Raw genomic sequence first — 25,213 nt, forward strand, 5'->3', positions numbered from 1 at the left:
AGAGGTTCAGCCCATAAAAATCAATACATCTGCTGGTAAACTATAAAAAAAACTATAAACTATAAACACAAATATATGCTAATCACTTATTTGTCTACAAATATTATATTTTAAAAAAGACTCCAGTGAGTGATAGTGTAACTTCACAAGCACAGCTTTAGAATCTATAGAATAGACTTACTTTCAAACAAAAGAATTTTTCCCTGATTTACATTTTCTCAAGACGTAATACAAATATCCAGAGGTTTATATTTATTCACTTTGAAAATATTCATACACAGAGGATACATTATCAAATCTAGTTACCATTGTCAAGACTTGTGGCATTTCATATTCCTTCCAAGACGAAGATGAATGTGTGATAGGTATGATACTACAATTTCAGGAGCCTAACAACGTATGTCACAATCTAAAAAATTCATGGAGAAGCAAATAAATTGCACATCCTTGCACATTATTTGGAAGTTTTCTTTAAATTCCTGAAATTGTAAATTCAATGCAACTGACATTCTATTCAACAAAGATGACTTGAGTTATTATTTTACAAGTCTGATTATGTGCAAAATCACCATGAAGCAATGGCTGCCCCCACCCTCATTTACACATGGGGCTCATTTATGGCATCCATGTGCTATCTAGCCAACAGTATAATGTATGCTATGCTACTGTACAGAGAAATTACAATCTAACTGGTTACTCAATCATGTACTTTTATTTCTGGCGATGAGGAAGGTGTGAAGGAGGGAAAGAAATGACTGATCCAAATTCTGCCACCTCCACTATAAACACAGAACATGCTTTCTGTAGCCTTGGTCCTCGATAAAAGGCTGTGCAGATTTTGACCCCAACTCTTATCAGGATGGGGCCCTCGAAAGACTGAGGAACTCCCACTTAATGATCAAGGAAACAGAAAATGGTGGTAGACAATACTGAATCAAGCAGACTAGTATTGCTGCTTTTCCCATAAAAAGACCTCTCTTGCTTGACCTTAGAGGAATTCTGTTATTGTTGACAGTTTTCAAAGCTAAATTTTCTTTCTTTTTTAATCTTTATTTAAATTGGGTATTCTCTGTATTTACATTTCAGGTGTTATCCCCTTTCCACCAATCCCACCCCTCCCCCTCCCATTGCTTCCATGAAGGTGCTCCCTCTCCCACCTCAGCACCTTGCAATTCCACTATACTGGGGAAACAAGCTTTCTCTAGACCAAAGGCCTCTCCTCCCATTGATGCCAGACAACACCTTCCTCTGCTGCATGTGCTTCTGGAGCCATGGGCTTCTCTGTAAGAACTCACTGGGTGGTGTTTTAGTCCCTGGGAGCTGTGGTGGGTTTGGTTAGTTAACTTTCAGCTCCTTCAGTCCTTTCTCTAGCTCCTTCATTGGGGTCCCCATATTCTGTCAAATGGTTAGGTACAAGCATCTTTCTCTGTATCAGTATAGTTCTGGCAGAGCCTCTGAGGAGGCATCCATATCATGTTCTTGCCAGTAAGCACTACTTGGCATCAGCAACAGTGCTTGGGTTTAGTGGCTGCATATGGGATGGATCCCCAGGTGACACATCCTCTCAATGATCTTTTCTTCAATACCTGATCCTCTATTTGTTCCATTATTTCCTCCCATGAGTGTTTTGTTCTCACTTCTAAGAAGGACTGAGGTATCCACCACCTTCTGGCCTTCCTTCTTCTTGAGCTTCCTAATTTCTATGAACTGTTTCTTGGTTGTTCTGAGCTTTTTCTTAATGAAGCACACTATTTCAATCACATTTCATTATGCATTCATTATAACAATTTCAGGAGGAAACCTGAAAAGCAATGGTCTCCGAGCAGTAAAACTTAAAGGTCAAAGGGTCCCAAGAAAAGGTTTTAGAAGAGCCACATTGAACTCCGGTAATACTAAGTAAAAATATAATATAAAGTGTAAGAAGCCATGTCCAGGGCTGGAGAGATGGCTCAGTGGTTGAGAGCACTGACTGCTCTTCCAGAGGTCCTGAGTTCAATTCCCAGCAACCACATGGTGACTCACAACCATCTGTAATGGGATCTGATGCCCTCTTCTGGTGTGTTTGAAAACAGTGACAGTGTACTCATATACATAAAATAAATAAATCTTTTAAAGAGAAACAAAGAAAGAAAGAAACCCCAAAGAGCTGTTTCGCAGACTATAAATTTAGAAAGCACAGGGGGATTGAATGTGAATGAACTACCCACATACAATATCTAATAGGCGCCTAACTGATACTTCTCCATGTAATTACATTATCCTCCCAGGTTAAGCCAGCTTGAAGTTCTCAGAAGTTTGCTGAAGGGCAACATATACCCGATGCTGTAGCCATGTTCTCTGGTAACTGCTTGACCTCTATTTTTAGTCTGCCCAATGTGGGTTCTTCTGTGCTCATGCTACAACTATTGCCAATCACATCTCAGGGACAGTTGCGCTGTGTCCACCTGGGCCTGTCCCACGATGTCCTTAGTGCTGCTGTGGTTCCCACCTTTGAATGGACTTACCTGTCCCTCCTCTCACAGTTGGTCCCTTGTTCACCCCACCAACTATTTATTCTTGACCCTGAAGCCCAGAAATCTCATCCTTCCTTCAACTGAAGTCTTTGGGAAGGGATAAGGACTTGGCAGCCTAGGCATTTCTGTTGACCTTATGTTTTAAACATTGTGAAGTGTTTACAAAATGCCACGCTTCCTTCCTTTCTGCTCCCAAGAAAGACAGGCTCTCTGAGGGGACTGAGGCCTCAACTCGGCAGACCCATTTTCAAAATGGTTACACAAAACTTCGGTTCCACATAGCACACAGGCCATTTTCTTCCCTGGCCCTCCTTGTCCTGACTACACTGGGTCTACAGGCTTCTGTTTTGAACAGTCTTTCAAAACCAACTATGTTCCTAAGTATGGAAGGATGGTAAAAAGCAAAGGAGCCTAAGCAGAGTCAAATTTTAGCCCGATTTGAAAGCTTGCTTACGAGTCTCAGAGAATTCGCCCCAGCAATGGTGATCTATGGATGGAGCCGTCTGGACTCACACAAAACTCTATTATGGCTAAGATTTGCAATTTGTGGCAGCAGGAACTTGTTGGGAGCATGTCATGCAGGGACACCTTGGCCTGGAAATCAACTATTTATACACAGGTCTAGCTTTGGGTGGGACCAAGAAAAAGGACAGTTCATTTACCTTCAGTTTGCTTGCTGACAATTTTCAAATTACTTAGCCTAAAAATGGAGAGGCCTCTGAAAGAGCCACAGAGTGCCCCACAGCCTGGTTAACATTTGCAAAGCTGGAGTCTAAATACTAAGTGGAATGACTGGTTGCCATCCATGAACCCCAGCCAGCCCTCGCCACTTCCTTAAGCACCTTCAGTAATTCAGCTGAAAGAACCCACCGAAGAGACGATTTTACTCTGAGATCTCTGGATTTGTGGTAGGCCATGATTTTCATGTCCTTGTAGCCCCATGCCACCCCCACCCCAAGCACTTAAATGAGCCTTACAAGGAGCCTCTGGAGTAACTCTGAATTCTCAGATGAAGAGAGTCCCCACTCAGTCAGCAGTGGGAAACTCTTCAGCCAGGGCACTGAAATAACCTGGGATGTTGGGAACAACTGGGAGATACTGGGGAACCACTGTAGTCTTACACTCTTTCTCCTAAGGCTTACGGAAAATCTGCTTATTTATCTTAACAGAAAAATACAACTATTAATGGTGGCAGTGGTAGTGATGTACAGGCATTTTATTACTGTGTCCTTGTCAACCCTGAAAGAGGTTTCTGGTTCATAAAGGCTATGGAGAGGCCCCCGGCTAGGGTTGTCTCCTCCTCCACCTACAGAAACCTGGATTTCCTTCTGTGTTTCTTCGGTCCTCCCACCACAGTCTTTCTCTCACAACTGCTTGACAAGCCATGTCATACCTGTCAGAGGCAACGTCTTCCCCAAAACCTGAGGCCCTGGTGCCATTTGGACACAAAGCATGTCTATGTCACTTACACTGTGGCTACCTAATCAGACTTCAACCTGGAGCTTATTTATGACCACAAGTTGTTCGCTCGTTTGGTAAGGGTTAAAGAAAGTCCATGTTAAAGTTCACAGGAACACAGAACCTGCTCAACAAATATCTGGATTGCTTTTCCTTTACAATATGATTTACCTCAGTTACATGAAAAACCAACCACAAAAATACCAGGGAACACCTTAAGGTTACATAAATTACTTATTAAATGGCAGAGGGGGGATCACTACTCATCAGGTTAAATAACGTCTTAGTGTCTGAGAGCTGAAGTGATTTCCCCAAATGTGTACTTTTTGCCATCAAGTTGTCCCAGATCCAGATCTGCGATACTTCTTCAAAATACTAAAAACAACAAAGCAGAGCTTTTATTATAAAAAAGGAACATAAATCAGCCAGAATTCAAACATTTCACTGTTAAACTCATGCTGTGTATGCTTCCAACATAACACTTGCAGTTTGCAAACATTGGAAGTAAAACTATTCTTATGAATGGCAGTGGTGAAGGTTCCAACAGCCAGTTTCCCAGGGCCTACCTGAGCATTAGAGCATCAGGCAGGTAGCTTGACTTATGTGCACTTACGTGAGGTGAAACAGCTGTGATCCTTAGAAAGATCTGTGGTCTAGCGGGCAAGGCAATGACAAAGACTGTCTAATTCTTCAAAGTTAACAAAACTCATATCACACATACCCAAGACACAAATAAGTTTTCCTAAAGTAAAATATGCAACCATTGCCCAACGCAATGGACAAACCATCTCATGGGAATGGAGAATTGTTACAACTCTACTGCCATTGTTTAGGGTGGACTTAGTCCATTAATTTTAATCATGTATCTATAGAAATGATGGTATACTTTGCGAGACTATGCAATTCAGAATAATACATTCTGAAACAGCTTTCTTCTTTCTCACTGTCATATTAGTTTGGGGATAGACAAGCAAATTTTGCCTATAAAAATACTAGGTAGGTCATTTTGCTTTGTTTGCTGAAAGATGAATACTAAGGGAATCTTTTCCTGTTGAGGTGTGCGGAGTGTCTGCTAGCTATCCCCAGCAGACTATGTCAAGTGAACTCTCAACCCCACTGCTCCAGTTCTCTGAGGTCAGAGGTCAAAAGTGCAGTCTAGGCTGAGCTGAAATTTAAATATCTTTAACATGAGGGCACTCCTCAGGAAGCAAAAGCAGGCTACAGAGTAAGTTCCAGACCAGCCAGGGTGGCATAGTAAGACCTGGTCTCCCAGTTGGGGGTGGGGAGGAAGGGGGAGGAGGTGGGGAGGCTCTCTTATGATGATAACAAGTTCACCAAGAACCTGTTCTGTGGGCATAAATGCATAGACATCAGAAGGAGGAAAACTGAACACTTTTATTGGTACACTGTAAAAAAAAGTGACTGACTGACTCCTAGTATACATATAGTATTTTACACTTTTCTGAACATACTGAAAACAATATTTTCAGTTCCTCAGAACATTAGCATCAACTGTTTCACAGAACTGGGGCTCCTTTGACAAATTTAGAATATGCTACTTGCTACAATTTTTCTTCTATCTTTTTGAGGCTTAAAATACTACCTGGTCAGTACATGCAGCAAGACGTGTTATAAAACAGGCAAATGTTGTTTACAACCAAACATAAGACCACAAAATCCCTCTTAATATAAGGCTCATGAATAGTGCTCCACACGAAGTTTGGGAAACAACCTAACACATGCAAGAAATTGTGCTTTAAGCAGACAAGGTGTTTTTCTCCCATGAAAGAAGTACATAGCAATTGAGTGCGTCTTTTGTTAGAGGTGGCATGCTTGGGCTTTGTTCTTAAACTTCAGCCTTCAAACTAATCTTGAAAATGAGTCAGTGTGGCCTAGGGATGGTGGGATGGTTCGGTGGGCGGAGCATCTATAGGGAAAGCCTGGTCAGTCCTCGAAACCCCTGTAATCATGGAAGGGAAGAACGAACTCCGAGACGTTAGTCTCTAATCCCATGGGCACTGTGAGCCACTCAGGCCCATAGATATAATAAACAACAACAACAATAAAATCTTTGAAATAAAAAAAAAAAAAAAAAAGAATTAGCCTCTTCCCATTCCTACAAGGTAGAGGTCCCAGGAATTCCTAATGTATAGTATCAGAAATTAAAAAAATAAAAAAATAAAAAATAAACTTTATTTTTTTCTCTAAATTGCATGATCCAATAAAGTATACTGTCATTTCCATAGACAAATGATTTAAATGTATGCAATAAGTCCCACCCTAAACAATGTCAATTCTAAACCTGAGATATAAAGCAATTTGAAAGAAATAAAGTTTTTATATTATCATAAAGTACTGGGTGGGGTGTTTGTTTTATTTTGTTTTGGTTTGGTTTTTCTTTTTAATTTTAGTAGGAAGGCAGTAGTATATACCTTTAATCCCAGCAGGTAGAAGGCAGAATGGCAGATCTGAGTTCAAGGCCAGCCTGATCTTCCAAGGGAGTGCCAGGACAGCCAGAACTATGCAGAGAAACCTTGACTTGAAAAACAAAACAGAAAAAAAACAAAGCAAAAATTTCCAAATTCCAATAAAAACTCCCACCCCAGGGTTGAAAATTTTTTTCATTAGGTGATATTTTTCTTCCTTTTACATGAAGTATGGCTTCCAAGGAAGTAGAAATAAGTATGGTATCATAAGCTAAGCAGATAAAGGAAAAATTAGAGCTTAAGGGAGGAAAGGGGAGGGGAGGGAGGGGAGGGAAGAAGAAGGGAAGGGTGGGGAGGGGAGGGGAGGGGAGGGGAGGGTGGAGCATTGAAACACAGGGATAGCCAGCACTAAAAGCCTTTGGAAAGCCATATTGAAATGTACTATTGTAGATGCTTCCTAAGATATATATACACACACATACACAAGGATTTAAACAGTTACCATACAGTGATGGAGATCGTACCTCATCTAGACATTTTTATTTTACCAAACAAAACTTCCAGTTTAAGAACAGATTGCATTTTTTGAGTCTTTATACAAAGGTGCCTTTAATATGTACAATATCCGAATTACAATTGCCAATGATGTGTTGATTATCCTGCACAACTCAATAGATTCTGTTGCTAAAGATACCATTTGCTTATTCATGACAAAAAGCATGACACAATGTAGCTGATACTCAGCCTGAAGCATCAACCCTACTGGCTAGTGCTGAAAGGAGCTATGTGTGCTACTATAGGAGAAAACACAATCACCCTTCTATCTTATCTGGCTATGAACTTTATTGTTGAGGTTAGGCCCCGGTACTGCCTCCCAGCCCCATCCTCCCTGAAATAAGACTCAGATCCAAGATATATTTACAAATACCTTGGCCATAGAACTAGGCTCTACTCTAACTAGATCATAACTACACAATAACCCATTTATTCTAACCTATATTCTGCCATGTGGCTGATTACAGGTGCTCAGGTACCACACATCTGACCCATACATCTTTTCTGGCTCCTCCCTCTGCCTCCTACTCTCCCAGAATTCCTCCTTCCTCCAATGCCCCACCTCTATATCCTGCATAAGCCATAGGCCATAGGCTTCTTAATTAACAGGTGAAGCATTCATACAATACACACGATAATCTCTCTACACTTTAGAGCTACAATAATGACCCGCCTGCAAGACACTCCCACTGGTGGCAATAATTGTTTGAATGCTGGGGGAGTAACTAGCAAGTTTTTAAAGCTGGATTTAAGGCCCACTCCACAAGGTTGCACCAATACCCAACGATGTTAAGTAGGTCAAGAAACTTAGACTATATAGGCAATGGCTACTACTAACAGCCTGCTAAACGAACACAGCAATAAAACAACCCCTAATGACATACCACTGTGCCCCCTGGGCCAGTGCACTTCTCAACTGACAAAGAGGTGTCTTCCAGTCTATCAGAATTAACACGGAGGCTGGCAACTGACTAGCATGCAGTTATCACCATCCATCTTCAAAGATCCATGGAAATGATGGTGGAAGGAAGATTGGAAGAGCCAGAGGTGATGGGTGAATTCAAGGACTTGGTGTTTTCTAGACACGATAGGGCAGGTACACTATGAACTCAAAGAGACCGTGAAATCATGCACAAGATCATCACAAGCTAAAGCCAGACAAGATGCCAGTGTGGAGGAGGGGAAACCAGCACAGTGCTCCATCCCTAAATGAGATGCTAGTAATGTATCTGAAAGCAGGTGGGAGAGGGAAAATCAGTTTTTATCAATGGAGAAACACAGGGCATACCCACCAAACTACAGGGCAGGCCCCATGTTCAGGAGCAGTTGGCTAACACAAATCAGATACCATGTTTGGTTTTGTTTTACTCTGTTTTGGTTTTCTTTTAAAAGAAAATTTAAGAGAGAGAAAGTATATGAAGTTTCTGGGGGTGGGGAACCTGGAGTAGTTGGGGTCAGGAAAAGAGTAAGATTGTACTATATGGAATTTTCAAAGAATAAATTAGACAATACGTAACAGACATATGGTGGAAAGAAGCATAACTTAATAACAGACACAATAAAGCAATGTGATAGGGCTGGTGTTCAGGTGCTCACAGTCTCTGTTGATGGCTAAAGACACTCATGAACCCAAAGCACTGGGTAGTCCTGGGGCACAAGTAACTCCAACACTACAGATTTATTTCCCATAACCACTTGGATGTTTTCATATGTACTACATGATCTCAAAACTACCATGTGCTACCAAACACTACTCTTTGTTGGACAATCCCTCAGAGTGAATTTTACTGGATATAAGCAAACAAGGGCCTTTGACAACTTGGGCTGCCAGCAAATGGAAGAAGGGACTCGTTACATAGTGCAGGATAATAGTTCGCTAACACTATGAGAACTTCCTACATGGCAGCCTCTCTCCTCACCATTCCTCCACGCTCTTGAATCTGAGCTGACCTAGGATTTAACTGGCAAACAGCATATAGTTAACTCACTTCTGACTGATTCCTAAAGCCCGGTAGGAGCTCCCACTCTAGATTACTTAGGACACTCATTGTGAAGAATGCTAGTAACAGAGTAAACCTCTGACAACCTGTGACATGGCCATGCTCTAAGGAAGCCTTGACTAATCAAGTAGAGAAGCTACATGAGGGGAGAAGGGCTGCCTCCCAGCCTGTGTGCCAAGCGTGTACATATGAAGGCAGTGGTGACAGCTCAGCCATTTCAGTGTGATGCCTCCATACTGGGGACATTTTTTGCCCATAGTTGTAACAGAGCATCTGTCAGAAACAACGAGAGTTAAGATTTCTTCTGGGTCATGTCAGAGAAAGCAAGTCAGAACCTGCCACGGTGAGAGCATGCAGCTCAGGTTGTTCGTGTCTCATGGTGAGGAAATAGGGAATGCAAACCAGAACCAGAACCTGCCTACACCCTCTAGCTTTCCTGCTGTAGATCACTTCAGAAGGTTTAATAACAGCATACATACATACATATATATATATATATATATATATATATATATACACATATATATATATATATATATATATATACATATATATATATATATATATCATATATATCATACACACACACACACACACACACACACACACACACACACATATATTAGTGCCACTAACCTGAAACAAAGTGTTCAAATGCATAAGCCTATGGGGGACACATTTTACGTGCGAGTCAGAAATACGGTGTTCGCACACTTTTAGTTTACAGATTGTACTGAAACCCAAATTTGAGATCAACATGCTTCTTATCATATGCTGTGGCTGTTATCTTGTTGAGTCAGGGTTTTTCTGTCTAACACAGGGTGGCCTGGAATTTGCCGTGCAACTGAGGCTTCGCTCAAATTTGTGGCAATCTTCTCTGTCTCCCAAGAACTAGGATTAGTGACATCCAACACCATGCTCTGTCTACTGATTTTTAAGGATAGAACCTAAGTCAAGAATAAATGAGGAGTTAGAGCCGTTCAACAGTTAAGAGTACTTGCTGGACTCACCCCAAAGAATTCCCAAAACCCATATTGGGAGACTCAAAGGTATCTGTAACTTAAGTTCAAAAAGACTGAACCCTCTTCCTCCTCACAGGAAATCTATACAACATATGTATCTACACACACACACACACACACACACATACACACACACATGTGTATTCACACCTATATGTTCTCACACACACAAAATGCCCAGCCCTTACAAATAAAAGTAAGTATAAAAATATGGGAAGTAAAGGGTTTTATATAATTGCCAAACCACATCTAAATATACAACTATCCACCTCCACAACACGGAGTAATTCAGAATACTATAATTCAAAACAATTTAACTTAGAAATGTGAGTATAACATCTGTCCTTGTTCTCAAGGCTAAAATTATCGATGAAAATGAGTTAAGAATGAAGTACTACACATATTTAAGTCTACCTTCACTCAAATCATTTTCTTGGCAGACATGTGATACCTCTGACTGCATTATTTGAACAGAGAGAAATCAACAGGCACACACAGGTAACCCTAGTGAAGCATTAATTATAAAACATGTTAATCAAGTTACATGTTTCTAGACGACCTATAAATAGCGTGCTCCTTTCAACTTCCTGCAGCCAAATTGGCTTTTCTTAGCCAAACTGAACTCCAATTACTAGCCAAAGTTCTTTGAAAACCCAATACTATAGAAGAGGTACTCTAAAAACGTGGTTCTAGAATTATGTCTGCATTTTATTGCAGCCTTGCTTAAAGCAGGAATTTTTATAGTTATTTTCCTGTAGATGACCACCGCTCTCTGAAGTTTGTATATCAGACACCTGCATACCAGATTTTTACATGGTGTTTATAATGGCCAAGTTAGTTATGAAGCAGTAGTAATTGATCTCATAGTTGGGGTCACCACACCTGAGGAGCCGTGTTGAAGGGTCATTGCTATGGAGCCATCATTTAGACATTAAAGATCTCTAAACATTTAATTAATAAAATATGTTTTTAAAATTAAATAATTCAGGACTTAAAGATATTCTATACATACATGTCTTTAAAGAATTTCTGAGCTGCCTAAACCTTATTCCAGGCAAACCCAATTTTTATGCTGTTCATCGATACATAATACCTATTATTTTCCTCAGATATATGTATGGCATATGAGGTCATTGGCTTCAGAGAAGATACACTGACTCCAATGCTAAACTTTGCAGATCTCAAAATTCTTATTAACATAAACTCAAAGATTATCCTGCCGCTGCAGGTTAGTGTAGGAATGGGAGTGATGTCCCCGCATGTGGCTATGTCTTGTACTGTTCCCTGCTGTGTACAGCACACTAGCTGTCCGTAACCTCCCGGAGCTTGCTGCATTTCCATCTCCGGCCTCATTGGGATTGCCCCATCCCAGGCTCACTCAGCAAGTCTTTACCCACTGAGCCGTCTCCCCTGCCTTTCCGTTCTAGTTGTTTAGCAGCTTGTAGGCAAAGTATGTCTTACTTTACTCAACTAATTACTCAATACCAGTTCAAAACTGATTCAACTAGGATCACAAGAACATACACAAATCTCCACCTTTCTGACTCTTCCAAAATAAACGACAAGGACCAGCTGATGCTGTTACGTCTCATTCCAAGTACCTACTGGGGGGAAGAAATGAATTTACTCAGAAAGTTCATCCTCTGCCCTCCATAGGCACAGCATGGCACACATGCGCATTCACACACAGATACACAGATGATGACAGATGATGGAACGATTGATGGATAGATGAGAGAAGGGAGAGACAGACTCACAGAGAGAGAAAGGAAAAAGTGTGAGAACTTTTGAAGCTTTAAAAGGTAGGCCAGGCATATTCCCACACACTTTTAATTCTAGCAGTAGGGAAGCAGAAAGAAGCAAGAGAGAGACTCCGAGTTGAAAGGCCACCAGCCTGGCCTACATAGTGAGCAACAGGACACAGGGTTACATAGTGAGACCCTGTCTTTAAAAAACAGGGTTTGAAGGAACTGGCAAATGTAAACAAGAACATGATCCCTAATGAAAACAGGTATATGTGTAGGGGACCTGGGAAGACATAGCTATTGGAGTTATGCCACGGTCCCTTAGGCTTTGGAAACAATCTTGTATTTAGAAAAACTAGACACATACACAAAACGATAAAAGAAAACATTCACTTCTAACTACACAAAAGGCCAGAGAGCAAAGAATAGTTAAGTATACCCTGAACAGTAACTGCCAAATAAAGTTGCCGATTTTATTTGGGTTCAGAAAGTTGAGTCCTAAATTTGATAGGAAACTAGAACATATTTCTCCTAGCACAGTGTTACAGGTAAGTGCCATTTTCTGCCTCATAGAAAGGAACCTATTAACCAAGGGGCGGAACTAGGTGACTTCAGGATCCATGGAACGTCAACAGGGCACGTGCTTGCTTTTTCCCTATGGAAAATGGCCTTTGCATTTTTAAGTGGCTCTTGGCTCTGACCTCCATCCATCTGACTTCACTTCGTCCTCCCAGTTACTTGCCCTTATTCCCTCCGAGTTGGAAGCAAAGCAGCCTGTTCTTGTGGACATTTCATAATCAGGAGTTTGCAAATCATATAAGGTTCAGGCACAGGGACAGTCTGAGAACAGGCTAGGAAGATATTTTCCAAATCTACAGCCTAGTGCATAGCAAACAGCTGAAAAAAAAAATACACTAAGGATGACACGCAAGAGAAATGGTAACATTTTTACAGATTACACACTGGAAGGTCAGAGGACATGAGTCGGTTCTTTCCAACATGTGGACAGTGTCCCAGGAATATAGGGTCCCAGGGATTTCTCTCAGGTCATCAGCTGGGCAGCGGTTAAATTGATAGTGAATGCCTTTACCCCCGGCCATCTCTCCAAGAAATGTTTTCAAACTTTTTTTTGCTAAAAAGGCATATCTGTGGATATCTGTTCCAGGAAGCATTAATTACTTCCTGTTTCTGAGTTTAACAGCAGTTCTTTAAATATATGCTTGTGTTTTAAGGGCCAAAAGAAGGGATATAAAATTATTCTTAAGTACAATAGCTCCATAGTGATGTGCCCACAAGGACTCAGGTAAGCCACAGTCAGTCTTTTCCTGGAGGCTCATGAACAAACAGCTTTCCTTGCTGACCTAGATAGTTCCCTAGTTTGTTGAAGGTGACTAATGATTTATGAGCTTGCATGCTCCAAAAGTGAAAAGAAACAACCTGCTAAAGCACTTACTCAGATTAGCTTTTGATATTGTGAACCGCCCCCCCAGACATTTTTTGTTCATTCTTTATAGTTCTTAAAACAGGTAATCTGACTTATTCCAAAATACATTTTAAGATAAGAATGTTATCCTATAAAACAGTGAAAGCAAACGCTCATTTCTGAAACTATTAACATTAGTCTCTCAAAAGTGCTTTTCAATACTTTTCCAAGTATGATCACTGACAGGCATTGGGTTCCCACATCTTAACAAAGATGCCAGATCCTTCCTATTAGAACCTGCTCTGTCCACAGGCCCTTCCTCTGAAACATCCCAAAATGGCCAAATCGCCCACTGCCTGGGGATGGATTATGGCCTGTTAGTAGTTAGTACTAAATGGGTGAGAGCATGTGCTATGCGCACGAAGACCTGAGTCTGAATCCCAGCATGGTGCACAAAGCTGGGCGTAGCCACTCACATGCCTTTAACTCTCACCTACATGCCTTTAATCCCAGCTCTGTGCTTCATAAAGACAGAAAGGTTAGTGAGGCTTTCTGACCACAAACCCAGGTCTGGGTTCAATGAGAGACTCTATCCCAAAGAAATATGGCTGAGGATAATACAAGCCACCTAACATCCCCCTCTGGCTTCCCTACTCATACCTCCCTGTACACACACACATAATACATTCAGCTCTCTGTCTCTGTTTCTCTCCTCCTCTTGCCTTTCCCCTCACCCCCCCCCACATCACCACCACCACCACATATGTGCATAAAAATTGGATGAGCTGGGCAAAGACATTCCCAATTTAGATGTTTACTAAAAACATGGTTCAGTTAGCTCTAAGACACAAGGTGGTAGAAAGGCACCTCTGAAGAGCCATGGGTCATGGATATGGTCTTAAAGAAAAACAAGCCCATCACAAGTGATACCCCATGACCAGTCACTGAACAAAATAACAAGGGGGGGGGCAGGTTGAAATTGAATCCTTACCCTGTGACCAAGATCACTGGTGTATGATAAGCCCTCTTCCCCTATGGAAATATATTCTTCTCAACCCCAAAGCAGCTCTAAAATATAATAAATGCAAGACATGAGGTTTGCCGTTCTTTCTACACAGATAGCTCAGTGGAGTTAGCACTGAAAGGACTCCAGATGTTGGGAGTGGCCAGATAGGTTTCCATGGTTCCTGATTACGTCTATAGATAAGTACCTGGCCAGCTCAGAGACAGTCATAGCAGCACTGAGCAAATGTGTCTACAGGAGCTAGACATGCACTCTGCCCCTCCTGCCTGCGCTCACTCCAGTCACTGTGCTTCATTCCTTTTCTCCTCTAATAATGAGCTTCTGGAAGAAACGGCTCAGGAACCATCAAACAAAACAGCACACCTCTAAGCATTTGTTTGCAAGGGAAGGTCTGGACCAGAAGAGTAAACATCTGATAGAGAAATTCAAGTGAGGCCTGGCAGCACACCATCTTAGTTTTCCTTCCTTCTCACAAACGAGCAGGACAAGACCTATGAGCTTATATTTCCATAGCTGTGAGCACACAAAGTGTCACTCCAAAGATGGCAGAGAGAGCTCAGGGCCTTAAGTAGACCTGAGTCTGTAAGTGGAGAGAAGGCAGATGTGAGCAAACCTCACTCCATAGTAGGAAGCCTGGAAAAAACTCCCAGCAGGGTAGCCTTGGCCAGACTGATGTTTGCAGCCTACAAGTGAATGACAACTAAGAGATAGATCGATAGATCATTTGTTCTGTATTTCATTATTAAAAGTGACATAAATCCAGCTGTCACGCAGCTGGTCCTCTAGCCTAGGTATCATGATAAGCAAGCAACTGTTGAATCATTTTGCTTCAACACTTAGTAGAAAAAACAGTAAGAGAACTTGACACATAAAAGAAGGATTGAGGGCTGGGGAGATGGCACAGTGAGTAAGAACAGTGTCACCACCCTTAGCATCTGAGTTAGATCCCAGAAGCCCATTCAGCGAAAGAGAACTAACTCCCACAAGTAGTCCTCTGACCTCCACACACAGGATGGGGCACATACAGTCTATCCCATGCATACATACATATCACATACTAGATAAATAAATGCAAGAGAAGGAAAGAATGATTGATATCCCTGCCAATGAGAGCAAGCCCTAATGACAGGAGGCCAGAGTCTGTGTAAGAGAAGGGAGCAGGAAGGGAGGCAGAGGAGCAGGTAGGGGAAAGGGGTGGGGGGAGGGGAGGAGGTGAAGGAGCAGGCAGGGGAGCAGGGAGTGGGCAGTGTGTTCTTATAACTGAAACCATAAACTAGTAGCAAATTCCATGAAAATAACTAAGAGATTCCCCCTACCTCCTCAATACACACGCATGCACGTATGCACACACGCACCACAGTCATCATGTGTAAAGTTATAGACGATGAAGAGGCAATGTTTCACTGCCTAAATGAAGGTAGGATCTGGCCAATCAAGAGTATTTGCATCTTAAAAGGAAATTATGGGTAGGGAGATTCCACACTATAGACCAAAGGGATTTGGTTGTTTAAAAACAAAAACAAACAAACAAAAAAAAAAAAACAAAACAAAACAGTCTTTGTGTCACTGAAAACAATTAACCACATTGGGTACAAAGAATGCATTTCCTTACTAGATCCTACAAATGTGGGATCAGGAAACATCCTTTAACTAGCTGCAATTTAAAAAAAAAACAAAAAAACAAAAACAAACAAAAAAAAAAACCCAGCAAATATCCTCTCCACAAAATAATAAAAGTTTCAGAAAATATGCAAATTTGGGAGGAATTACTAAGGGCAGTGTATGTAAGATTTTTAAACACCATGGGGAGTCAAATAAAAATGGTGGCCCAGGGCTGGATTCATAGCTCAGTGGTAGAGCACTTGTCTGGCAAGCATAGGTCACTGGGTTCAATCCCCAGCACCAGGAGAGATGGACAAAAATGCTGACCTCCTCAAGGAAAGCAAATCATGTCTGTTTCTTTAGACTTATATCCGACTTCCAGATCTCCAGAACAGTCCTCCTTACATGCTCCAGGAAGTCTTCCCACCTAAACCAGCAACAAAGTCTCTCCTTATAAGAACTTAGCTCAAAATGTGTGCAACCTTTATCTGAGTTTGCTCACGCATCAGGAAATCCGGCAGACTATCTCCAAGAGTTCGTGACCCATTCCCTCCATCGCTGAAATGACTAAGACCTTGCTTGGCCCAGCCCCCTGTCAGCTCTGCCTAAGTGTGGCTGTTTCTCCCACTTATATCATCAGGCCCATGACCTTTGAAAATGGAATTCCTTGTCCTTCCTCTCTTAAACCCTTCATCTCTCCATGTCGTTCTCTCTTTCTAAAAAATCTAATCAGAAAGCTCCAGCAGCCCATGTTTGTCCCCTAGTTTCCTTCTCTTCAGCCCTCTGGCCACACAGGGCTCTCTGCTTCTCTTACTGGAGCTCCAGGGTTTCCTCTAGGCTCCTGGCTCTTCTGCATTCTAACCTCCCTGCCTGTATAACCCTGTCTGTCATATAACTGCTAATCTTGACCAGCTGCCACTCCCCCATTTGTTTGTGACTCCAAGACACCTCTCCCTACCCCAACACATACTTTTCGGTAAGTTTTAAATATATAATGTCTCCCATGAGCTTGTGTGTTGAGAAGCCCTGGCCCCAGCTGGTGGCTCTACTGGGGTGGGGATAATAAAGTCCCTCTGGAAGTAAGGTTTGATAGGAAGAAATAAGCCACTTGAGCTGTGTCTTCGACAGCTGAACCCCCATTAACCCAGACCCTTAGTCTCTCTGCTTGTTGGCTGCCTCCTCCACAGCATATTCCTGCTGCCATGTTGCCTAGCCTTGACTCAAACCTAAATCAACATGGGCCCATGGGCTGAGGCCTTTAAGTAGAATCAAGGTAGGTGCTTGCTCTCTTGCTTTTCTCAGGTATTTGTCACAGTGAAGAAAAGCAACAAGCACAGCCACATTCTCCATTAAACACCAGCACAGTGACAACAGAGAATTTGGAGTAGATGAGTGACTTATAGAACTTACAGGCGTGTAGAATACAGCAATGCTGACACTTTAACATGTTCAGAGCTATGGTTATGAAAGTGACAGCACTTTCCACTTGGCATTGCTGCTGGCCAAAGTTCCTGAAGGTGGAGGAGGGACTCTAGCTGCCAAAGTGACCCGCCCACATTCCACTGAGGTTCACCAGCTTCATGGCAAACTTGCATGAGCAGCTGTCCTCAGTCCAACTCCAGAACAGCTGTGGAAGAAAAGGCATTTCCAAGGTCTTTCAGATTTCAAAAGACTAAAATGTTACTTTAGCTTTCATTTTCCAGTGTCTTGTTTTTTTACCTGGGGTGAGGAGTGAATGAAAACTGGAGGGGGTTAGAGATTAGTCTCAATTAGACTCAAACTCACTATATATCTGAAGATTACCTTGAAATCCTCATCTTCCTCGTTCCTCCTCTATGCTGAAAATATAGGTACACACCAGCACACCCAATTTCCTGTACATCTTTTTATTTGTTACTCAGTCATTCATTCAGTGGTCCTGGAAGATGGTTATTGCTTGTCTGAGATGTCACCTCAGATAGCCCAGGTTGACCCTGAATTTTCTGTAGATAGACAAGGCTAGGCTTAAAATCTGGATCCTCCACTTCCAAATGCTGGGATTATATAGATATGTGCCACCACACCTAGCTTCCAAAACTATTAACTAAAGGGTGACCTTCTATTTCTTGACCCTTGACTGAATGAGATTCCCAAGCAAGACAAACTGAAGACTATCCTATGTGGCTTAAAGTATTAAGGAAAGCTGCCTGAAGGCAGACTCTTCCCCATAGGCTCTGTGTGATTTATCCAACTTCTTCCTCCCAGCAAGGAAAAGACTTCTGTGAAGTCCCACTTACAGGCAGAGACTCAGTGTCTGTGGTACACACTACTACTGACTGTGGGAGCAAGAATTCAGCCATGCTGAACATCCAAGGTTGGGTGTCAGGGTTCAAGCCACCAAAGACCTCATCTCCAACCTATTTCAAACTACTAAAAAAAAAAAAAAAAATCTTAAAGGGTTAAAGAGTTTTCAGGAAGACATAAAGCAATCAGAGCAGTTTTCCCCCTTAAGATGATGCTAAAGTCAAGAAAACAGTAATATAGGGTTTTGTTTTGTTTTTGGGGGGTTTTGGAGAAATTGTTTTTCCTAAAGCAAATACATAATGCCTGCCTGAAAACATGAGTAAGTAAATAAAGTAAATAAATAAAGTCTTGTAAATATAGCTGTCCATAAAAAGTGGTTTCCTTTGGAAACATCTGTATACAGTTGGCCAGAAAACTAATGTTAACATGTTCTTTCAAGTCCCGGTAGTTTGAGGAAAAAAACTGCAAAAAAGAAAACAAAAACAGGATTTTCCAACTGGGAGGATAAAACCAGAATTCTACAACTGGGAGGCTCCAGCCAGGAGTAGCAGGAATTCTTCAGTCTGGGATCCAGGCCCATGTTCTGATTGAGATAATGTAATACAAGGAGTTCTGTGATATCAGACTGCTCAAAATATTAATTTCTCACCATCCTGCGTTTTCATAAGACTGGAACAGCAATAAAGAAGGATTTGTCAAGAGAAAGCTTAAAAATCAAAAACATTTTCTATAAACATCTGAAATCATAAATATAGCCCTTTGTATTTTGCTGCGTTATATATATGATGTATATATGTACATTATATAATATGTATATATATATATATTGATATGTGTGAGGTAATCTATTAAACCATATGATTCAAAAGCTCACTGATGCACCTATTATTTAGAATAAATGAAATTTTTTGATAAACCAGGTCAGAATTTTGAGCTCTCTCCAGCTACTTTTAAAATAGATACGAGAACATGCAGGATCTAATTTAGCTTCTTTATATGAGTTTTACTTCGGCTTTGTTTACAAAGAGGCATCAACCATCACTGAAATCTTGGAGCGCCCTTCTAATAATGCTTCCCAGCCAGACAGCCCACCATAGCCAGCATCCACTATGGCCATCCTTAGCAGTCACCACTGATCCCATCTCTTCTACTGCTAAATCCCTCCCTCATTCCAGGAGGCCTTAAACCATCCCAACTCCAATCTCTTCACCCCTTTGAGGCTAAACAAGGAACCTCCCAATGAGAATTGCTCTTCCCGCCCCACTCCCTCCTGCCTCAAACCAGTCTTTGCTCTTCTCCCCACACCCCAGCATCACGATCTATCCCTCATGAAAACTGAATCCCAGAACAGGATGAGTAAGCAAAATGGCAGCAAGTAGAATGGTTTTTCCAGCCCATCTAGAGATATGGCCCCACACAAGTCACATATCTCATGGCCTCCTGCGCACTCTGTTTTCTCTGCCCACCTTGGCTCTGCTTCTGCAATAGCTGAAAACAAAACAATCCACACGATTATTTGTTCAACCGCCTCAAGAATAAACATCCCATAACAAGCTACGAAACTGCAGACAACAGGGAAGAATCCCCAAGGTTTCATGAAAAAGCCTCCACTGAGAAACTTTGTTAGAACTGTAGGAGTTTGAGTCTGAACAAGGGAATGAAGGTTGGGGACCCAAAGTCCCAGCAGTTTTATTCACTCTCACAACTGAGACCTAAGACTCAGCTCCAGACCTCAGGCCCGCCCAGCCTGAAGCCAGTGAGTGACAAACTTTGCAGCTTGCTGTTTGGGCTATTTTCACTGTCAAAGGGAGGCAAGCAAGGGCTGCTCCTGCAGGTTTGCTGCTGCTGGCTGCTTGCTGTTAATAGGTATTCTATTGCCCTGCAGAAACATGCGTGGAAATGCTTGATAAATCTCAAAGAAAATAAAATGGTCTGTGTGTGTGTGTGTGTGTGTGTGTGTGTGTGTGTGACCACAAAGCAACCACTCCCTTCGAACTTTGGAAATGAGTTCATCCAATGGCTTCAATACAATGGACAACACGTGAGAAGCAAAGTTCCTCAGCCAAGGTCTAACCGAGAATCTTACAGCCTTTCTTTTGATTTTCCCACACCCCCCACCACCACCACCACACACACATTTAGGGATTTGCAAAACCTATGAAAGAAGGCATTCTTTCAGTGTAATCCTTGGGCCTGAAGTCACCCAGGAACAGCGAAGTTTTCATTATCACTTTTAATCTCAAGATGGAATTGGACTTACTGATAACTTTTTTTTTTTTTTTTTGCAGTCTTCCAGGCCAGTATTTGCAATTTATATCTAAGACTGGAGATTACAAGCTTCAGCTAGGGAGAAGGTCATTAAGGAGAGAAGGGAAGAGGCAGGGGAAAAAAACCAACCTTGAAAAACAGAACAAAGTACACAGAGAGAGGCAAAGAGGACTCTGAGACTCAATGGTCTTTAGAACGTTTGCCCTGTCTGCCTATAAAGCGATTTAACATTAACGCTCCTCCTACCAGGAGAGTACTTACTGCCTGCTGACAAAAACTCCCTTTTGAAATCCCAAGAGTGCAGGGAGGGGTGTGTTGGGCTGTGGGAGTAATCTACATACACTGAAGAATGTGAACAGCACAGCCACGGGCCACTGTCTTGGGCATTTTGCCTAGGCGGTCTGCTTTCAGTAAAGGGCGGAGGGTGCCACTCTTAAAACAGCAAGCAGAGTGACCAGCCTCCCTGCTTTTTTGGCAGACGTTCCCAGCCAACAGTTCCAGCTGAGTTTAGAGCCCATTCAAGAATTCCATCTCCCAGAGTGTGTTTCTGATACAGTCATTTGATCAGCCAGTATTTGCACATGCACCTGCTCAGCAACTGGTCAGAGAGCCACAGAGCCACATCTACCATCGCTACCCGCCCCCACCCCCCTATCTGCCACTGGTAACCAGAAGGCTCTTGCACTCGGGTAAATGATATGCAAAGAACAAGCCTGTGCTGTAGTGTCAGGTCAGGCTTCACATACAGAGGTGATCCTCTTCCCTCATGACAACTTCCCTGCCACTTTGTTCCTGGGGCAGGTAGGGGTTTTATTGTTGCTCTCCTTACCTGGAGGTGGCTTCGTCGCCTCCTTTTGCATGGCTGTCCCCAACGACCTGGTCTTTGCCGCTGGGGTGGTAAGCCGTTAGCACAACTCCCGAGGAACTCGAGAGCCAGTTCATGGTGAGAGAAGGGGCATAATTTCTGGGATCCTGACACAGAGGGGAATGAAGTTCCTGTCTTGCCTTGCCAACTTGCTCATTAGCAAGAGCCAGCCCCTCCCTGGTCCCGGCCAGCGATTCACAGGGAGAGGGGCGTGGCCTCTCCAGCTGGGCTTCCTGGCCCCGCGGTTACAGGCTGTGTGTGACTCACAGCTTTGTTTGAACCACGCAATCTAGAGCTGCAGCAGCAGCGGATAAGGGGGCCTGGGTGTATGGCATAGCCCCTGCCCCCAGCTCACCAGGGCCAGTACAAACCTAGTGAGCTAGTAAAGTATGGATTAGGGCAAGGCCTTTTCCTCTTTTCCATTCGTGTAACCATCTGATAACTTCTGCTGCTTCAAGTAACTGGAGTAAGGCATTCCTTAACCCCTTCAGGCACTCAGCCTTCACTACAGCCAAACCAAGGATCCCAGTCAAAGGTCACAGCGCCATCCAGCCCACCAGAAAGGCTTTGCTTTCCACAATGAATTGTTTGTGTCACTGTGCGCCCTGCAATGTCAAACATACCTGTTGTTTTATCAAACACTAGAAAAAATAAATTTCAAAATGCCTACCTAATGATCTGTTTGTTAAAAGGTAAAAGTCAAAATAAAAAGATCCAACATTTGCTGAGAAACTATTACTTTCCAGTGATGGGGGAGAAGGGGTTGCTCAGACACACACACACACACACACACACACACACAATATTATTGGAAAGAGTATATTCCAATGGACAGATGAAATATCTTGACCAAAATAAGTTAGTAAGTGGCAGGGGAACTCCACCTAGATTCTGTCTTGTTTAATCGATTGAAAAAGCAAATTCAAAAGGCAGTTTTTAAAATTTTTTTCTGGGTTTTCTAGTTTCTAAAAAATTAATAACAAAAATTCCTGCTCCTGATATATGTAACAATATATGTAACAATCTTAACTGAAACATTTTGCTTTATATATATTTTTTACTCTATATAAGGTATATGTATATATATATGTTTTTATATGTTTCATACATTACATATAATTATATATAATATAAAATTAGATGAGATATCACTGTGTAGCCCTGGCTGGCCTGGAACTTTCTTTGTAAACCAGGCTGGCCTCAAACCATAGATTCCATTTCTGCTCCCAAGTGCTGTTTTTGGCACCACACCTTGTCAATGCCGTTGTTGTTTGGGATAGTTAGGTTTGTATGTCTGTCCAAGTGTTTGCCACAAGTGTTCTGGTGCCCCGAGGCTAGGGAAAGTGTCTGATTCCTCAGAGATGTGGTTATAAGGAAGTTGGAAGCTGCCTAAGAGGGTGCTGGGAACCAAATTCAAGTCATCTGGAAAAGCACAGTATGTGCTTTTAACTACTGAGCCATCTTTCTAGCCCTGATTTTAGCCATGAACTTGCTTTCCAGCTGGGACATTAAATCTGGGATTCTCTTGTCAGGTATATGCCAGGCCTGCCTGTTGCCACTATGACTGCCAGCCAATGTGGGTATGGATAGGGAGACTGAACCCAGGCAAAGAAGCTACGGAAGGATCTGAATCTCTGCTCACAAACTGAAGTTCCTGGTTACCTTTTTGGTCATTTTTTGTTAACCTAGCTAAAATTCCTGATGCTTTTGATTTTGTCATTCAGGTTTGTGTTTTTTTTATTATTTAAAACTGAGAGATAACATTATTCAAATTTAAAATACCCATTGCCAGCTGTGTGGTGACACACACTTTTAATCCCAGCACTGGGAGGCAGAGGTACATGGATCTGAGTTCAAGGCCAGCCTGGGCCACACAGAGAAACCCTGTCTCAAAAACAAACAAAACCAGACAACTACAAACCATGTTCACTGTCTTACTTGTGAAACATCAAGACCAAAAACAAAGGGAGGAAAGGGTTTATTTGGATTACATATCCGAATCAGGGAAACCAAGGAGGGAACTTGAACTGGGTAGAAACCTCAAGACTGGAGCTAATGCAGAGAACATGGAGAGGTTCTACTTACTGGCTTGCTCTACCTGATGTCTTATAGAACCCAGAGCCACAGCTTAGGGATGGCACCACCCACAATAGGATAACCTCCATCAATCACTAAGAAAATGCCCTGCGTTGACTTGTATACACCAAATCTCCTGGAGGCACTGTGTGAGCTGCTCTCAGATGTCTGTAACTTGCATCAAATTGACATAAAACTAGCCAGCTTGCCCACATTAATTTTTTTAATATTTATTTTATGCATATGGGTGTTTTGTTCCCATGTGCCTCTGCTCACCATGTGTGTACCCAGTGCCTGTGGAGGGCAGAAGAGGCATAATACCTCCCGGAACAGACGTCACAGACAGCTGCTCGCTTATTGGTGCTGGGAGTCAAATTAATGTCCTCTGGAAGAGGCCTCTGTGCTCATGAGCTCTCTCCTGGCCCTTTCAAAGTATGTGCATTTTTTAAAAGTGTCTTTTCTGCCATGTCATAGTGAACTCACACACAGTGCTCCCTTTGGAAGACCCTGTTCTATATTCCTCTTCACAATGATTGCACAGTACTTCCGTGCTCTAAGGGCTCTCTGCTGTCCTCTCCTCTGCGCCCTCACTTCCTCAAGCTGGGCCTTCCATCGGGTGTTAGCTCCACTTTTTGTGTTATTTTTTTAAGACAGGGGGTTTTGGTTTCTCTGAATATTCCTGGTTGTCCTGGAATTCCCTCTGTAGACCCCTCTGGCTTTGCACTCAGAGACCTGCCTGCCTCTTCCTCCTGAGTGCCGGGATTGAAGGTGTGCACCACCACTGCCTGGCTCTTTAGCCCACTCTCGTCACTTTCTCTGAACTCTTCCTCACACTGTAACTGAACCTACCACAGCACTACTTCGGTGATGTCACTACTTAACAAACCTTCAGGGACTCTCTGGTACCCATGATCCACTGCTCTTACTTCTACCTCACCTAAACATCCCCCACCCCTCAGCCACACTGTCTTCCTTTGCCTTCCCCTCAGCATCTGACCTCCCATTTTCCCACACCCCAGGTCTCTAAGGAAATGTTAAATGAAGGAAGAATTAAGTGACTTCAAGGTTCCTTCCAGCTCAACCCAAACTGGTAGACAAGTGGCTCGAATGTACACATATACACCAGTGAAGTGGGTACCACTTCAGATAAAATGAAACAAACAAAAAGCCTATACATTCTAGGAAGAGAAAGCCAGAGGGAAAGTAGATTGAGCTTGTGCATTTAAATGACCTTGTATGGGAAAATGGTGACAGGTCCCTCCACCCACCTACAGTCTTGCTTAAAGGTCACTGCTCTTCCGTGCCTTGTATTTTAGAACTTCTTGCAGTTCCTGTGTCCCCTCTGCTTCACCTTTCCTTCCCTTCCCCTCCCTGGAGTCCATTTATATCTGTTTCATCTCTCTTCTATTCGCTCTCCTTCTTGACTCAATCTTCGGCCTCTGGGTACCATGCATGGGACACAACCAACGCTCATGAGTCAATTGATAATGACAGCTGTTGTCCACTAGAAACCAAAACAATAATTAAGTTGCATCTCTACCTAATTATAGTATCTTCACTTATTTAATTGATTAATCATAATGTGCAGGTTACAATGTAGCTGTTTCACAAACTCTAACATTTGAGTTCAGGCAGAAGAAGAACTGTGATACAAGTTGGATCCCACAACATTATAAAGAAAATGTGTTGAAGCCTACTCATTACACAGAAATTCTTCAACCTCTGCCTCATTCCTTCCCTGCAGGTTCTGTTGTTACTGGTCTAAAGATGTGCTTGCCACAGGCAGATAGACAGCTAGAAGGACTGGTGTGTGCAGCTTCCGACATAAGCTCCAGTGGGTTAAAATAGTTTCAGATTTTTACTATGTCATCATGAAGGGAAACCTACCCACCGTGAACCCAGGAAAGGGTGTTCCTATTGTATAACCTAAATCCCACCAACAGTCATGGTAAT

The 25,213-nt window shown here is 42.4% G+C and overlaps 1 protein-coding gene across 1 annotated transcript in view; it reads right to left on the reverse strand.

Moving 5' to 3' along the window:
- ARHGAP18 (Rho GTPase activating protein 18) overlaps positions 1–21,282 on the reverse strand; it is a 135,654-nt gene extending 114,372 nt beyond the window's left edge. The window contains exon 1 of the mRNA XM_080929226.1: positions 21,149–21,282. Coding sequence (XP_080785352.1) covers positions 21,149–21,261 — 113 coding nt within the window. The 5' untranslated portion in view covers positions 21,262–21,282. The remainder of the gene's footprint in view (positions 1–21,148) is intronic.
- Positions 21,283–25,213: the final 3,931 nt, after the last annotated feature.

Source organism: Micromys minutus, assembly GCF_963924665.1.
Source record: "Micromys minutus genome assembly, chromosome: 15".
Classification (NCBI taxonomy): domain Eukaryota; kingdom Metazoa; phylum Chordata; class Mammalia; order Rodentia; family Muridae; genus Micromys; species Micromys minutus.